General features: G+C 56.8%; 1 protein-coding gene across 7 annotated transcripts in view; it reads left to right on the forward strand.

The window, feature by feature from the left end:
- The window catches only part of SPTAN1 (spectrin alpha, non-erythrocytic 1), a 61467-nt gene extending 46198 nt beyond the window's left edge, over nt 1-15269 (forward strand). For 6 of the 7 annotated variants that reach the window (XM_015536060.2, XM_042965171.1, XM_042965172.1 and 3 more), the window contains 17 exons: nt 1928-2136; nt 2875-2995; nt 3214-3335; nt 3699-3831; nt 5440-5538; nt 7479-7638; nt 8252-8328; nt 8885-9094; nt 9394-9690; nt 10103-10215; nt 10639-10656; nt 13185-13239; nt 13642-13838; nt 13991-14044; nt 14125-14271; nt 14357-14504; nt 14803-15269. In XM_015536060.2, coding sequence (XP_015391546.2) covers nt 1928-2136; nt 2875-2995; nt 3214-3335; nt 3699-3831; nt 5440-5538; nt 7479-7638; nt 8252-8328; nt 8885-9094; nt 9394-9690; nt 10103-10215; nt 10639-10656; nt 13185-13239; nt 13642-13838; nt 13991-14044; nt 14125-14271; nt 14357-14504; nt 14803-14928 — 2286 coding nt within the window. In that variant the 3' untranslated portion in view covers nt 14929-15269. The remainder of the gene's footprint in view (nt 1-1927; nt 2137-2874; nt 2996-3213; nt 3336-3698; nt 3832-5439; nt 5539-7478; nt 7639-8251; nt 8329-8884; nt 9095-9393; nt 9691-10102; nt 10216-10638; nt 10657-13184; nt 13240-13641; nt 13839-13990; nt 14045-14124; nt 14272-14356; nt 14505-14802) is intronic. The other variant, XM_042965173.1, reaches the window with a different exon arrangement.
- Nucleotides 15270-15333: the final 64 nt, after the last annotated feature.

The raw sequence follows: 15333 nt of genomic DNA on the forward strand, positions 1-15333 counted from the left end.
AAAATCAGAAATGGAGAACAGAGCAGCAGTCTCCAGGAGTTAGGCACAGGGGTGGGGTGCAGCAAACGAGGAAGGGACAGAGAAGTTCCTTTGTGCTCACAGAACAATGTCTCTTGCTTTGGGTTACGTGAATCTGCACGTAGGGTCCAATTACGTGGAAGGTACTTGCACTCCCAGAGACACACATGGACGCTTATGAAGTTGGTGAACTCTGACGAAGGCCCGTGGACGATGCCAGGGTCACGTCCCGGCTCTGCTAGCACGCCGTGGTCGCTGCTACCGTGGGGAGAAGCTGGATGAGGGACAGACAGAAGTTGTACTGCTTTATCACTTCTCGGCCCTTTGGCTGAGATCAGGTGGAGAAGTTGTACTGCTTTTACAGCTTCTTGTGTGTCTGTAATTATTTCAAAATGAAAAAGAATAAAACTGAGAACGAGTTTATTTACCTAAAGTAATAATGAGCTCATGAAAAATTAACACGAATAACATTCTTAAAAAAAATTTTTTTAATGTTTGCTTATTTTTGAGACAGAGAAAGAGCATGAACAGGGGAGGGTCAGAGAGAGAGAGAGACACACACACAGAATCTGAAGCAGGCTCCAGGCTCCAAGCTGTCAACACAGAGCCCGACGTGGGGCTCGAACTCACGGACTGTGAGATCATGACCTGAGCCGAAGTCAGATGCTTAAACCGACTGAGCCACCCAGGTGCCCCTAACACGAGTAACATGCTTTATGGATGATAATTATATTTTTCAAAACCGAAAAAACAGAAGAGGGGCATTGGCCTTATTTTTGCAAATCTCTTTAATGTCCGGCTTAATGGAGTACAGCTGGATTCTTGTAGCTGATTCTGAATTCAGTTTATGGGAGTGTGTCAGATACGGGGCAAACACAGCGTCCCAAAGGGAGTTGGGGAAGGGAATGGTGTTTTAACCCAGGTGATGACAGATACTCTAATACCAAACTCAGTACATGCTAGTTGTGTAAAGGTTAGTTGCAAACTGGACTCTGAAACTCTATCGATCAGTGTTTCATACCATTTAATATTAAAATCCATGGGTCCATCTTGAACTTAGAAAGGTTTTTTTTTTTGGTTTTTGGTTTTGTTGTTGTTTTTTACCCATGTGTGATGTTACAAAATCGTTTGGAAAACATTCTGAGTTACGCAGGACTTCTAAACGCGGGCACATTTTTTTATGTGATATCACATGTGCCGTCTGCTAACATCAAAGCCAGTCTCAACGGGAAAATCTTCACAGATCGAGCAGCTGTCGAGCTTGTGGAGGTGAACGTGCAGCTACTGGAATCCTCATTTTCACATGAAAGTTCGGGTCTATCAGTCACAGCAAACTCCGTCTTCTGGAAAGTGACAGTGTTTGCTTTGTTCTCGACAAGTATTTGTCAGATACCGACATCTGGATGATCGTGATTTGCTGGTCATCATTCTTTTGCATGAAAATGGCCTGTGAAATAGCAGCTAGTTGGGCTCACGACACGTGCTCCTTTGCAGGACGGTCCTCGAGCCGGAGTACGTGGCAGAAGTATTTGGTCACACAGGACGTTAAAAGTGGCCTGTCCTCCAAGATGGATATTTAATGACACTAACAACTTCTGCTTTGACAAGGATGCCCCTAAGGGAAAGCGCGTGCCCAGGAAGGATGGGATTCCTGCTGGTACGGCCTTGAGCCGAGGCGTCTGCACCGCCCCCCGCCCACCCCCACCCCTCACTGTTGTATCGTGGTGCAAACGTCCACACAGCGAAAGGGGCGCATAAATGTCTTTGTGTCATTAAAAAAGTAGTTTTGATCCCTTAGAGCCCCAGGGCCCCACGTGTTGCACTTTGGCATCGTCGGTACTGCACAACCTGTCAAGATGGTCACAGGAAACCAGGTTTCTCACCCCTCCTGCTGTGTCCCCTGCCCCAGGATCGCCTGAAGGACCTGAACAGCCAAGCAGACAGCCTGATGACCAGCAGCGCCTTCGACACGTCCCAAGTGAAGGACAAGCGGGACACCATCAACGGTCGTTTCCAGAAGATCAAGAGCATGGCGGCCTCCCGGCGAGCGAAGCTGAATGAATCCCATCGCCTGCACCAGTTCTTCCGGGACATGGATGATGAGGAGTCCTGGATCAAGTACGTGTCCCTGGGGCTTCCCATTCTGAGTCCTCCGGGACGCCCGCTGAGCCTCGGGTGGCGGGCGCTGGGAGCCACGGGCAGGGCGGGTGTCCGGAGCGCCTGGCCACGAGGTCTCACCCTCTCCGGGGAAGTGGGGCAGAACGTGCCAGGCCTCTCCTGGCACCCAGGTGTGCTGTGACAGGGTCATCGACGGCCTCTGGGTGGTGGCAGCACCTCACAGCTGCGCTGGGATCCCTGGGGAACTTGGCCACTGCCCCTCCGGGCCATCGCCCAGCAGGATCCCCGGATCCCTGGGGAACTTGGCCGATGCCCCTCTGGGCCATCGCCCAGCAGGATCAGTCCTTGAAGGAAGGATTTTGTTTGTCATTCCTACCCTGTCACAAAGTTGCTGTAGCTTTGTGTAAACACACCGTCATTTAAGGACAAAATCCTGTCTCCTGTTCCTCGCTTCCTTAAAAGATTCCATCCGTATCTTTATGTATTTCTACGTGTGATGTGCGTACACTTGGTGAAGAAGGATTGACAGGGCGACAGCGGGTAGGTGCTCCTAGATACATACGTGGACGCTCTTCGTTTGGGAAATAGAGGCTTTCGTCTCCCAGAACACTGGCAAGGATTTTTGTGGAGAGAGGGATAAATGTAGGCAGAGGACATCGTAGCGTATGTAGGTTCACGGCTCGCGACCGACCTGTCCAGCTGAAGACAGGGAGGTGCAGAGTGCCTGTTTGTGTCCAGGGAGAAGAAGCTGCTGGTGAGCTCCGAGGACTACGGCCGGGACCTAACAGGCGTCCAGAACCTGAGGAAGAAGCACAAGCGGCTGGAGGCAGAACTGGCTGCACACGAGCCTGCGATTCAGGTGAGGGACCTCTTCCGGCCGAGACGGTGGCGGGGACTACATGGGCCCTGGGGACGTGCAGAGAAATCTTTTGCTCTCATTCATTTCACCGAGGCCTACGGTGTTTATGACCCCTCGTTCCAAACCTGGAAGAAAGTTGTGGATGTGATGCTGAGGTTTTTCCTGGATGCGTCTAGAAGCAGATGGTAGCTGTTGATCTAATCCTTCTCGCCCTTCAGGGTGTCCTGGACACTGGGAAGAAGCTGTCTGATGACAACACCATTGGGAAGGAGGAGATTCAGCAGCGTCTGGCCCAGTTCGTGGAGCACTGGAAGGAGCTGAAGCAGCTGGCGGCAGCCAGGTCAGCGGCCAGAGGAAGGCGCGCGTGTCCCGCGTGTGGGTGCAGCGTGCAAGGCCGGGCTCAGAGCTTCTGGGCCCTCCTGCCACCGCCTGGACCTTTTTCTTGGGTGTGCAAGTACCACAGCTGGCTCATTCAGAGCCCCTTCCGACAGGCCCGTGCTCAGCTCGTCCCATGATGTGGATCTGAACCCAGCACGTGGTTCCCAAATTTCACGTTTGAACAACACTATCTCTGCTGCATATTACGCAGAGGGCTTGACGTAACCACTTATGTCCCGCACGTGTGAATGTTTGTAAGCAGATGTTAGCTATCAGGATTGAAGTTAGCGGCAATGGCTGATTGTTTTCCGTTTCCTGTAATTAGAGGCCAGCGGCTGGAGGAGTCCTTGGAGTATCAGCAGTTTGTAGCCAACGTGGAGGAGGAAGAAGCCTGGATCAATGAGAAAATGACCCTGGTAGCCAGTGAGGATTACGGAGACACTCTTGCTGCGATCCAGGTCAGAGAAGCTGGCGCCTGCTGGTTTGTTCAGTGGCCGTGTTCACGCCGGGAGAGCTCTCGGCCAGCAGTCACGGTCTCGCTGGTTGGTTTCAGTCCTCCCACCTCATGCGAGAGACCCTGCCCCTCTGGACAAACTTGCCCTGGCCGCCAGCCCTGGTGACCAGAGCCCCATGGTCGGTTAGGGGGCCCCGTTTCCACGGGTTATTGGTGCCCATTGGTCCCCTGGGGCCCTCAGCTTGGGGCGTACAGCAGCAGGAATCTATGGGCCTGTGGTTCTGGAGGCTGGAAGGCTGAAATCAAGGTGCATCAGAACCTCATTCTCTGAAACTTTTAGGGGAGGCTCATTCCTGCCTCTTCTAGCTTCTCCCTGGCATTCCTGGCTGGCTCGTGGCAGTATAATTGCCATCTGCTTGTTTTACGTGGCTCTTCCTTCTGTGTCTGTCTTCCCATGGCTTTCTCTCCGGCGGTGTCTGTGCCCAGATTTCCCTCTTAAATGACACAAATCCTGCTGGATTAGGTCCCGCCCCAGTGACCCCATGTGAACTTGGCTATACCTGCATCTGCAGAGACCTCAGTTCCACGTTCATAGGTGCCAGGGATTAGGACGCCCTTGTTTCCAGGGGACACGCGAGCCCACACCCTGAGCACACGGGCGGCTGTGGCCGTGTCACAGTCATACAGGCAGCAGCGGCTTGTTATCCGTGGTTGTACCACTTTCGAGTGGGGCCCCTCACACAGCCCCAAGGCGGGGGCGGGGGCTGTGGGCCAAGGAACCACGACAGTGTCCCTGGCGGCTGGCACATCTCTGTTCCCTTCCTTTCGCCTCCCTCCAGCTGCCTTGCCCAGCTGCCATAGGCAGCATTCAAAGTGGCAGAGGTGGAAGCTTCGAGGCTTAGCCCCAGGCATCACATGACACCATCCACGCCACATGGTGGCAAGCAGGCCAGGGCCACGGGCTGGATAAACGCCTCCCCTCTTGCTGGGAGGAGCCACACGTTCTGGTCGGAAGTTCCCGGATCTGGGCCACCAGCCGTGGAGACAGAGTTTGCGTTCCCAAGAGTCTGGGTAGCCCCCGAGCCACGTTCTCAGAGGGGGCGTCCTATTCAGGTGGTTTAGACGGAGGAAAGGGTTTGTCTGTCTTCTGCACGGTCCCGGCCCGTGCAGAGGCCCTGTTTCCGCCCCTTCACTTGTACCGAGGGAGGGAGACTTGGAAGGTCGTTCAGGAGCTGAACCCAGGGGAAACCTTAGCCTGAGAGTCCCCATTTGGTTGGGTGTGTCTTAAGCTTGTGTTGGGTTTAGTGCTTTCTGTGTGGTCTTGTAAGGGGAAGAGGGACGCTGTAACGGTTGATTAGTAGGAGTTAACCCCTTCAGTAAGGCCTTCCCTGACGTCCCTTCTCAAGCTCAGCCTGCGCTGCCAGTTACCTGCTACATCACGGTTTTACCACCTTTATGATTACCTGTTAACATCGGTCCCTGTGTTCTCAGCCTCCAGCTAGACTGGGACGCATGTGAGGTCAGGTGGCTTACAGCTCTGTGCTCTGTGCCCCCTGCCCGGTACTGGCACATGCCAGGCCCTCAGCAGCTGGCCTTTCTGCTTCCACTCCAGGGCTTACTAAAGAAACATGAAGCTTTTGAGACAGACTTCACTGTGCACAAGGACCGTGTGAATGACGTCTGCAGTAACGGACAAGACCTCATTAAGAAGGTGAGCCTGGCCTGCCTGTAAAATGTTCATTTTCCACACGAGGGGTGCATGCCCGCACAAAGTCCATCTGCTGGAATATTCCCCCAAGAAAGGTTTTTGCATAGAGACTGGTAGCGATTCCATTCCCGTATTCCATAAAGAAGAGAAGGGTTATATGACTGGTCGGGTGTTCTCCCCCTTTCCGAAGCCAGTTGGTAAAGTTACTCTACAATGCTTACATTCCCTGCCTTTGTTAAGCAGAGAAGCATCCCTGATGGTCTTTCTGCGACATTGGCATTCCCACGTAGCGGCTCTCTTAGTTTTTCTTGGGAGGTACGAGCTCTTTACAGAAGTACTAGAAAATGCAAGAAAAATAAAGCCACCAGAAGGATCGATCACCAGCGAGGTCTGCATGCCTCACCTCCCTGACTCTTCCACACGTACAGCCTCCCCTGGATAGGATAGGTCCAGTTCCGTCGATGTACGTCGCACTGCGAAGCCTGGCTGCGTCCAGGATGTTTTAGAAACAAATGTGTTAAAATCACGAGGTTTATTTCGGTCCGGCAGCCCTTGAGGGAGGGCAGACGGGAGGGGTCTTGGGCTTTCTCACCAGCAGTGAAGTCAGGTCACTTGCGTATTGGCGCTCCAGACTAGGCGCGGTGCTGCCATTGGTCGCGACTTAGTGACGCGATCACTTAGGTGCGGTGACAGACGTTCAGTACCACGAGACAAGTACCTTTTAACAGCTGTAGCTTCCTGTTGCAAACGCAACAAGTAGATAAGATTTCTCGTCACAGGATTTGCTCCAAGCCTGGGGTTGAGACTAGGGATCTGGTCCGTAGGAGGTAGCAGTATGTTCAAGTCCGTGCTCACTGCAGAGCTTTTCTCCCTTGCGCTTATGAGCCAATAAACTAACAGGAAAGCTGATTTCAGAAACATACCACGTATGGACAGAGATGAGACCTGCAGACGATCTCCACGCGCACGCAGCCCTGCTGCGTGTTCTCTGTTCTTGTGGCCTGGGCCGTGACGGCGAATATTCTGCAGCCTTCCAGCGGAGCCCGGTGCTTTGCTGTCAGCAACAGTCTTTGTTTCCTCCCTGAGTTTCTCTCTACGTTTTATGCTGACTTGTGTATGGTTTCAAATGCAGTTTATCCAAGACTGAATCTGAGTGTTTGGGGCCCAAGAATTGTCAGTGTCCGCTTTTTCTGAACGGTTGGGTTTTTTTATTTGTTTTTTAATATTAATTTTTAAGAGAGAAAGAGAGAGTGTGTGCAGGCAGGGGAGGGGCAGAGAGAGAGGGAGACGCAGAATCCGAAGCAGGCTCCAGGCTCCGAGCCGTCAGCACAGAGCCCGACGCGGGACTCGATCTCATGAACTGTGAGATCATGACCCGAGCTGGAGTCCGATGCTGAACCGACGGGGCCCTCCGGGTGCCCCTCTGAATGTTGTTTTTGTTGCTTGTGTGTAGTAGCCGTTTTCTTGGATGTGTAGTAACTTGGAAGTATCTGTGCTTTTTCTCCATTTTTGCTATCAAGAATGCTAACGAGGGGTTCCCTCGTTAGGGGGTGGCTCAGTCGGTTGAGCATTCATCCCTTGGTCTCAGCTTAGGTCTTGATCTCAAGGTCATGAGTTCAGGCTTTGCACTGGGTGTGAAGCCTTACTTAAAAAAAAAAAAAAAAAAAAAAAAACGAATACATCGTGACGTTTCGGCACATTCCTCAGTGTTTCTTCAGAACTCCTTCCTGTGAGTGGAATTGCCAGCATTCCCCTTTCGAGGCTTTTACTCCGTGTTGCCCGTGGAGAAGCCTTTCCTGCCATCCCTCCCCCTGGAGGAGGGCAGCAGGGCGCACGGCTCGCCTCACCGGCCTGGAGGGCCTTCGCGGGCAGGGAGGGTACGGGTGTGGTGGCTGCGGCCGGGGGTGAGGCTGACCAGGCTGTGCCTTGTCTCCGTGGCCTAGAACAATCACCATGAGGAGAACATCTCTTCAAAGATGAAGGGCTTGAACGGGAAGGTGTCAGACTTGGAGAAAGCCGCAGCCCAGAGGAAGGCAAAGCTTGATGAGAACTCGGCCTTCCTTCAGTTCAACTGGAAGGCTGACGTGGTGGAGTCCTGGATCGGTGAGTGAGCGCTGGCCCGTCCAGCCTGGCCCCAAGTTTCTCGTCCTCCCCGGCCAGGAGGATTGGTGCAGGGCCGTAGCTCATCTGTTTCCTCAGCAGTTGGTTTTCTTCTCCAGAGAAGAAACGGATCTATTGCAGGGGTGTCTGAGAAGACACCGTGTCCTGAGGCCGAGGGTGGGGGCCGTGGGTCAGCACAAGGGTTAACAAAGCAAAAACCCTTAGCCCAGGAGGGAGTGACAGGCGTCACAGCACAAACAAAATGGCACGGCAGCGGACACACAGCTGCGCTGTCCCCTAGCTGCCCGGGCCCAGGGTGCAGTCCGGCTCCTGGGCGAGAGGGGACCAGACTCTGGGACCCGTGTGACCCTGGTGGTTGCTGTCACTTAAGCGACAATTGAACCACAATCCAGGATGAGCTGGAAGGACCTCGTCCCGGCCCGGCTAGAGAACGGGCCTGGCTGCAGGGAGGTGGGAACCGGCTGACGTGGGGTCGGAGACCGCTGTTAGCGTTATTGGGATTTAAACATCCACAGGGTGACAGCGTGCCTCGGTTTTCTTAATTCACCTCACTGTACCAAGGAGGCTGGCCTATTTCTCGTTTTTGGTTTCTCAGGTGAGAAGGAGAACAGCCTGAAGACGGACGATTATGGCCGCGACCTGTCTTCCGTGCAGACCCTCCTTACCAAACAGGTCAGTCTTGGCCCCTTTGTTGCCCGACCGAAATGTGTGCAGATAGCGTGTCCTTGCAGGCGGCTGGTGCTCTGCAGCTCTCGCTGAGAAACACCCTAGGGCTCAGCAGTGAGCAGGGTGCGGTTCTGGTCCTCGGGGAGCTTCCAGACCAGGCATCTGTGCTCCGGCCCGACGGCAGGGTGTGCTGTGGACTTAACACCCCAGCGGTGTCTGACTCGGGTGCCAGAAAGCCAGGGCTGATGGGGAAGGTCTTCCCAGAGGGGAGCGGCTCAGCTAGGTCACCAAGGGTAAACTGCAGGCAGTCAGGTGGGGAGGCAGGCGCTCGTTCCGGGCGGAGGTAGTGGGGCGAGCGGGGCACGTAGAGGGAGCCCCACACCTCAATCTGCCTGTGGGGCAGGAGGCTGTCAGGAGAAGGTGGGGACTCTGGGCCGACAGTCTGGCTTGGGCGGCTGGCCAGACAGGCTCTGGTGCCGTCGCGCTGAGGCCCCCAGAAAGGGCGGGTTCCAGCGTCCCTGCCAACCCTACAGATTGGCTTACCGTTAGCTCCTTGTTCCAGGAAACCTTTGACGCCGGCCTGCAGGCCTTCCAGCAGGAGGGCATCGCCAACATCACTGCCCTCAAAGATCAGCTGCTGGCCGCCAAGCACATTCAGTCAAAGGCCATCGAGGCCCGGCACGCCTCCCTCATGAAGAGATGGAGCCAGCTTCTGGCCAACTCGGCCACCCGGAAGAAGAAGCTGCTGGAGGCGCAGGGTCACTTCCGCAAGGTAAGCGGCGGGGTCCCCGCGGAGCCCAGCCGGCCCGGCGCGCAGGGCAAGCCCGCCGGCCGCACAGACGTTCTGCATGCGGCCTGGGGTCGGCTTGAACCTAGCAGAAGGGGACCTTTGCCTCTGCGGCTGCCGCTCATTCGTGTGCAGCGAGGGGAGGAAGTCGGAGGCCTTTGGAGAAGCGGGGGCACCGGCTCCACCCGGACGGCCCAGAAGCACACCTGCCTTTCCCAGCCTCCGGCCCCAGCGTGGCGCGTGCAGCCTCGAGGCCGTGCTGAGCTGGGCTGCTCTGCTCCCAGGTGGAAGACCTCTTCCTGACCTTCGCCAAAAAGGCATCTGCCTTCAACAGCTGGTTTGAAAACGCCGAGGAGGATCTGACCGACCCCGTGCGCTGCAACTCCCTGGAGGAGATCAGAGCCTTGCGGGAGGCCCACGACGCCTTCCGCTCATCCCTCAGCTCTGCGCAGGCCGACTTCAGCCAGCTGGCCGAGCTGGACCGCCAGATCAAGAGCTTCCGCGTGGCCTCCAACCCCTACACGTGGTTCACCATGGAGGCCCTGGAGGAGACGTGGAGGAACCTGCAGAAGATCATCAAGGTGCCGCTGCCGCCCCGCCCAGAGCCGTCAGCCCGAGCTCCGGGGCTTGGGGGGCTGGCGGGTCGGTCTCACTTTCAGAAGCCGGAGCGGGTGCTGGCCAGCAGCCCACGCGAGGCCGACCATCAGTGCCTTCCCCTCACCTCTTGCTGGAGTTCGGGGGGGGGGGGGGGTTCCGAGGAGCCAGGGAACTGAGGGTTCTGAGCTCCCTAGATGTCCGCCAGCTTCCCTCTTTGGGTTGAGGTCAACATCCAGTCCTCCCTGCCTCCCAGCGCAATGGTCTCTGGTCATACTCGGCTTCAGAAAACTGAAATTCTGAGGCCTCTGGTCCGTCTCGAGGGCACCCCACCCCTCCCCGGAGCTAGTCCCGGAAGGAGGGCACCGGTGACACGGCGTCCCCTCCGCTTGGGCCTAGGAGCGGGAGCTGGAGCTGCAGAAGGAGCAGCGCCGGCAGGAGGAGAACGACAAGCTGCGGCAGGAGTTCGCCCAGCACGCCAACGCGTTCCACCAGTGGATCCAGGAGACCAGGTGCCGTCGCCCCTGCTCCCCGTCCCCATCCCCCGCTCCAGGGGAGGGCGCGCTGTGGGCAACCCTGGAGGGAGGCGAGGCGGAGGCGCTCTGGCAGGAAGGGAGGGAGGGAGGGACGGAGGGAGGGAGGAAGGAAGGGTTAGGGGCATACGCTGGGCCGGCTCCAGCCAGAGGGGTGGGCGGAGTTCCCAAAGGTCAAGTTGTGGGGTGTCCTGGGTTGGGTGGGACTGTGCGTGGTGGGCAGTCGGTCCTAAGCAGCACATCAGGGACTCACGGTACAGGGTCGTGTGCAGTGTATAGGTACTGATGTTCTTGCTTTTGTTTTTCTTTTCTTTCCTGTGTCTTCTCTCTGTCCCCCACCTCCCGATTGCTGCTATCTGGACACCACCTTGTCTTGCGGCTGCTTGGATCCCATCTGCACAGAACGTATCTCCTCGATGGGTTAATATTGTCTTCTTATTTCTCCGGGCTCGTGGTGTGGTCGTGTCTCCTGTGCTTGTCCCCTGCCCTCTGTCCCCCTGTGGCCTGGCTTGCAGAGGATCCCAGGATGGGCCTTGCTGCCCAAGGCGGGCTGCACTTCCCCTGTCCTGCCCTCGCCCCACCTCTGTCCCCATCCCCCTCCAAGGAGTGCGTGCCTTGCCTCACAGCCCACTGTCCTTGACAGCTTGCGGTCTGGGGAGGGGAGCCACTCCCACCTTCCTGTTCAGATTCCAAGGGCTCTTTCAGGGAGGGAATGTGACCAAGCCAGAGGGCCAGAGCTGGAGTCCAAAGCCTCTGAGAATCCCAGTGCTTGTTCAGCCATTGGGATTTTACTGGACTTCTTTTCTGCCTCTTTTCCCCTTGTGTCCAGTGGGACCAGATTTAGCTCCTAGGGGGTCATGGTCACGAAGTAGGAGCTTCGGCTGGTACAGTGAGTTCCCAGCTGTGCACTGACCCCTCCCCCAGTGCCCCGTACCACAGCTTTCCCAGGGGAAGGGGCGTAGCATCATTTGCCCCTTCAGAGGAGGCAGAAGTGCCTGGGTTCCCGGAGGTGGAGAGGCGGGGCTTGGGAGGAGCCCTGGGAGAAGCAGGGTGGCCCCGCCCAGCACTGGGAGGGGCCTCTCCTTGAGGCTTCAGCCTCTGCCTGGGTCCAGCACCTGTGCATTCTCCCCCAGGCCCATGTAAAGCCAGGGTTGAGGGGACCTCAGTGGCTGAGTCTAGCATTCCAGGGGTTCTACAGACGGGGAGTTGGGGTGTCTAAGTATGGTAATGGGAGAAACAGGTCCAGTACCAGCTGACCCAGCTACCCGTGCTGGAGGCAGAGGGGGTCAGGATTTAGGGTTTGCAGCTTCTAGCTGGAGTTGATTAGCCGCCTGACGTCCGCTCCCCTCCCCAGCCCTGTGGCTGTGTCTGCCAATCTGGTCTTGTCTCCGTGGGTGCCGTTGCTCCCCTTACCACGTGGCTCCTCCCCAGCCCTGTCCCGTCTTGCTTGGTCGCAGTGTGAGCTGCCCTGAGGCCGCCTGCCCTCCCCGGCGGCGCAGCCCCACCAGGTCCCTGCCTGGGCGCCAGGTTGCCCCGCCTGTGCACTGCCAGCTTGGGCCTTGTGGCGCGTGTCTGTCTCGGTCTGCTCTTGCCTGCCCGTGCCTTCGGTGTATTCATTTGGTTTCTTTTCTTTGACTAGCATAGCGTATCGTCGGGTCATTCGTGTCTATCAGTATGAAGTTGGGGATGATCTGTCTGGAAGGTTTTTCTCCTCTTATTTCTCTTCTTACCTCACTGTGGTTTTACCAATGCACTCTTGACTTCCCCAGGCGGCTCCGCTTTCTGACTAACCCACCGCCCTCGGCCGCTTGGGAAGGAGGGGTCTGTCCTCCTCCCACTGCACCGGCACCCAGCCTCCTGCCCCTGGGTCCTGGGGGTGTTGCTTTTCTCTGGGGGACATGGCGTGACTGTGAGTCTGACCTGCTGGGGTAGGAGGAAGCCTGGTGCCTTGCCTTGCTCGAACACTAGGAACTTGGGGAAATTTCAGAGCTAAGCCTGGCTCGCTGGGTGTTGAAAGGGTAGGTTGGGGCACACGTGGGTGCCGGGGAGGCTGGGCTAAAATCCCCCCAAGGACATGCGCACAGTGTGATTCGTCCCCGCACGTAACCCTAACTTGTCTTCGTTCTCTGATGGCCTTCTGTGACCTCACACTGTAATGTCAGATAGATGGAGGCTCCCTGCTCCCTGCTCCCTGCTGTTCAGAACTTGGCCCTGGAAGCCTCTGGCCCTGTGTCATGGAGCCTGATCACAGCCACCTCTCCCCTTTGGGCAGAATTAGAATCCCTTTCAAAACCCGTATCTGGTCATGATCTCTTAGCACCCCGCCTTCGTGTCTGAGGGGTCCTCTGCATCTCCTCCACTGCTGTCACACCTAGAATGTGGCTCCCCTCCTCAGGAACCTGCAAGAGGCCCAGGGATTTCTAGGGGGTGGCTCTCCTTTTGTCAGCCTCCTCCTCCTGAAGGTCTCCTGGGTAGCAGGAGGCAGGGTCGCACAGAGTGGCTTTCTCCCCAGTGACTGCAGAGCCTGTCAGGCCTGCAGCCCCTCTGTCATCTCCTGAGGGGATTTCGACGCAGTTCCTAAGGTGCCCCTCGAGGGCCTAGCTTGGGTCAGGTGCCATGTCACAGCCTGGCTGGGCCTGAGGAGCCACATGAGAAAGGGTCCTAGCCTGGAAGCAGGATGGGTGGGGCTTAGCCGTGGCCCACCAGGTGGCCCTGGGCAGGTGACTCAACACCTTGGGGCACCGGCTGGCAGTCTCTGAAACAGAAGAGATACTACCTGCCCTCCATGGCTCCCAGGGCCACTTAGAAAAAGATTGCCAATAGCACGTTTCGTGTTCTTAAAAGAAATTCCAAAAGAAAAAAATCAAGATAGCAGGGACTGTTAACTGGGGATAGTTAATTCAAGCTCCCATTCAGGTCCTCCTGCTTCACTGTGCTTCTGTGTTTAGGTCCTGCATGGTGGAAGAATCGGGGACCCTGGAATCCCAGCTGGAAGCTACCAAAGTAAGTGCCCCTACGGCTCCTGGCCAGGCTCAGACCCTCTATGCAGCCTTCTCCAGTAGGCCCATGTGGTTCCAAGTCAGGCATGAAGCTAGGCTGGTTAGGTGCCCTTTTTCTCTTAGCAGAAAGCAGCCCCGAGCCCCGTCATTTGTCTTTGAGGGTTGCCGCCGGGTGTCTTACTCGAAAGAGTCCTTTGGTTCTTAGTGTACGGTTTTCTTGGCTTGTGACCGACGCTGAAGTCGTTCCCTTAACGGAGGCTGTTGGATTTCACTTCACACCATCCTGCCGTTGCCATTCCGCACGGCCCCGTGGGCGTCAGGCCAGGAGGGCTGTTGAGCAGGCCCCTGGGCCTGGACGCCAAGCCGAGAGCCCCTGTCCCCTGCACCTTTGCCTCCCCCTCTCTAGCGCAAGCACCAGGAGATTCGAGCCATGAGAAGTCAGCTCAAGAAGATCGAGGACCTGGGGGCAGCCATGGAGGAGGCCCTGATCCTGGACAACAAGTACACGGAGCACAGCACCGTGGGCCTGGCCCAGCAGTGGGACCAGCTCGACCAGCTGGGCATGCGCATGCAGCACAACCTGGAGCAGCAGATCCAGGCCAGGTACCTGAGCCAGGCCTGGCAGCAAGGGAGGAGGCGGGGGTCTCGGCTACCTGACCGCAGGTCCCCCCGCCATTTTATGGGGATGGAGCAGAACGCGCCACCTACCAAATGGGGTGGAAGGCCCGGTCCTTAACTCCATTCTGTTCTTTTAGGAACACAACAGGAGTGACTGAGGAGGCCCTCAAAGAATTCAGCATGATGTTTAAGTGAGTATGGCCTCCCCTGCCGGGCACGCGGGCTCAGCACCGGGGCCCGGGTGCTGAGCCGTCCTCCATTTGTACTACAGACACTTTGACAAAGACAAGTCGGGCCGGCTGAACCACCAGGAGTTCAAGTCCTGCCTGCGCTCCCTGGGTTATGACCTGCCCATGGTGGAGGAAGGGGAGCCAGACCCCGAGTTCGAGGCGATCCTAGACACTGTGGATCCGAACAGGTGAGCTTGAGGGATGGTGCTGGAGGCAGCTCTGTCTTCGGCTCCTCCTAGGCCCCCCTTGCTCACCGCACTCGCTCCTCCCCAGGGACGGCCACGTCTCCCTGCAAGAATACATGGCTTTCATGATCAGCCGTGAGACGGAGAACGTCAAATCCAGCGAGGAGATCGAGAGCGCCTTCCGGGCCCTGAGCTCCGAGGGAAAGCCTTACGTGACCAAGGAGGAACTATACCAGGTCTGGGGCTCTGCTTCCCTACCCTGGGGACAAGGGTCGAGGTTTCCTTTGGAAAGTAAAGCCTGAGATTGCCCTGGGGTCAGGGTCAGAATGAGTCTAAGTTAACAGACCTCCCTTTTGAGCCCTCTTCTGCTGGGTGCAGGCATCTTATCCCCATTTACCAGTGAAACTCACTCCAGACCTGTCTGAAGCAGCTCTTAGAAGTGGCTGCGGTCTCTGGGCAGGGACATTCCCGATGTCCGCACCTCCCCCGGGTGTCAGCGGACTGGACTGACAGGTGTGGTCCCTTCCCCTCCAGAACCTGACTCGGGAACAAGCCGACTACTGCGTCTCCCACATGAAGCCCTACGTGGATGGCAAGGGCCGCGAACTCCCCACCGCCTTCGACTACGTGGAGTTCACCCGCTCGCTCTTCGTGAACTGATCCCGCTCCTCGCTCCGCCCGGCCCACGCTGCCCGCCCTGCCGTTGCCTTGCTGCATGACACCTCCTCTCTGTGCTCTTAAAATATTCCAGTGTTACTTTCCAATGTGAGCTTAAGTCCGCTTAGCCTGGGAGAAGACTTAGTAGAAAATGGTGCTTCGATAAACCGCTTCCGGTCAAGTCGCACTTGCCCCGTTGCCGTGGGGACCCAGATTCCCTTCGTGAAGCCCGCTGCCCCATTCCGACTCGGCAATCTCGGCGGCGGGCCAGATCCCCTCTTGTTCTCTCCCCTCCCTTTTGTTTTCATGTGAAAGACAAATAAATGACTTGACTCCCCCCAGAAGCTCGTGTTGTCTTCATTCGGCCTCTGTCGGAACTCCAGAGCTCAGCTCAGGTGCAGCTTGCTC

Source organism: Panthera tigris, chromosome D4 (assembly GCF_018350195.1).
Source record: "Panthera tigris isolate Pti1 chromosome D4, P.tigris_Pti1_mat1.1, whole genome shotgun sequence".
Lineage (NCBI taxonomy): Eukaryota > Metazoa > Chordata > Mammalia > Carnivora > Felidae > Panthera > Panthera tigris.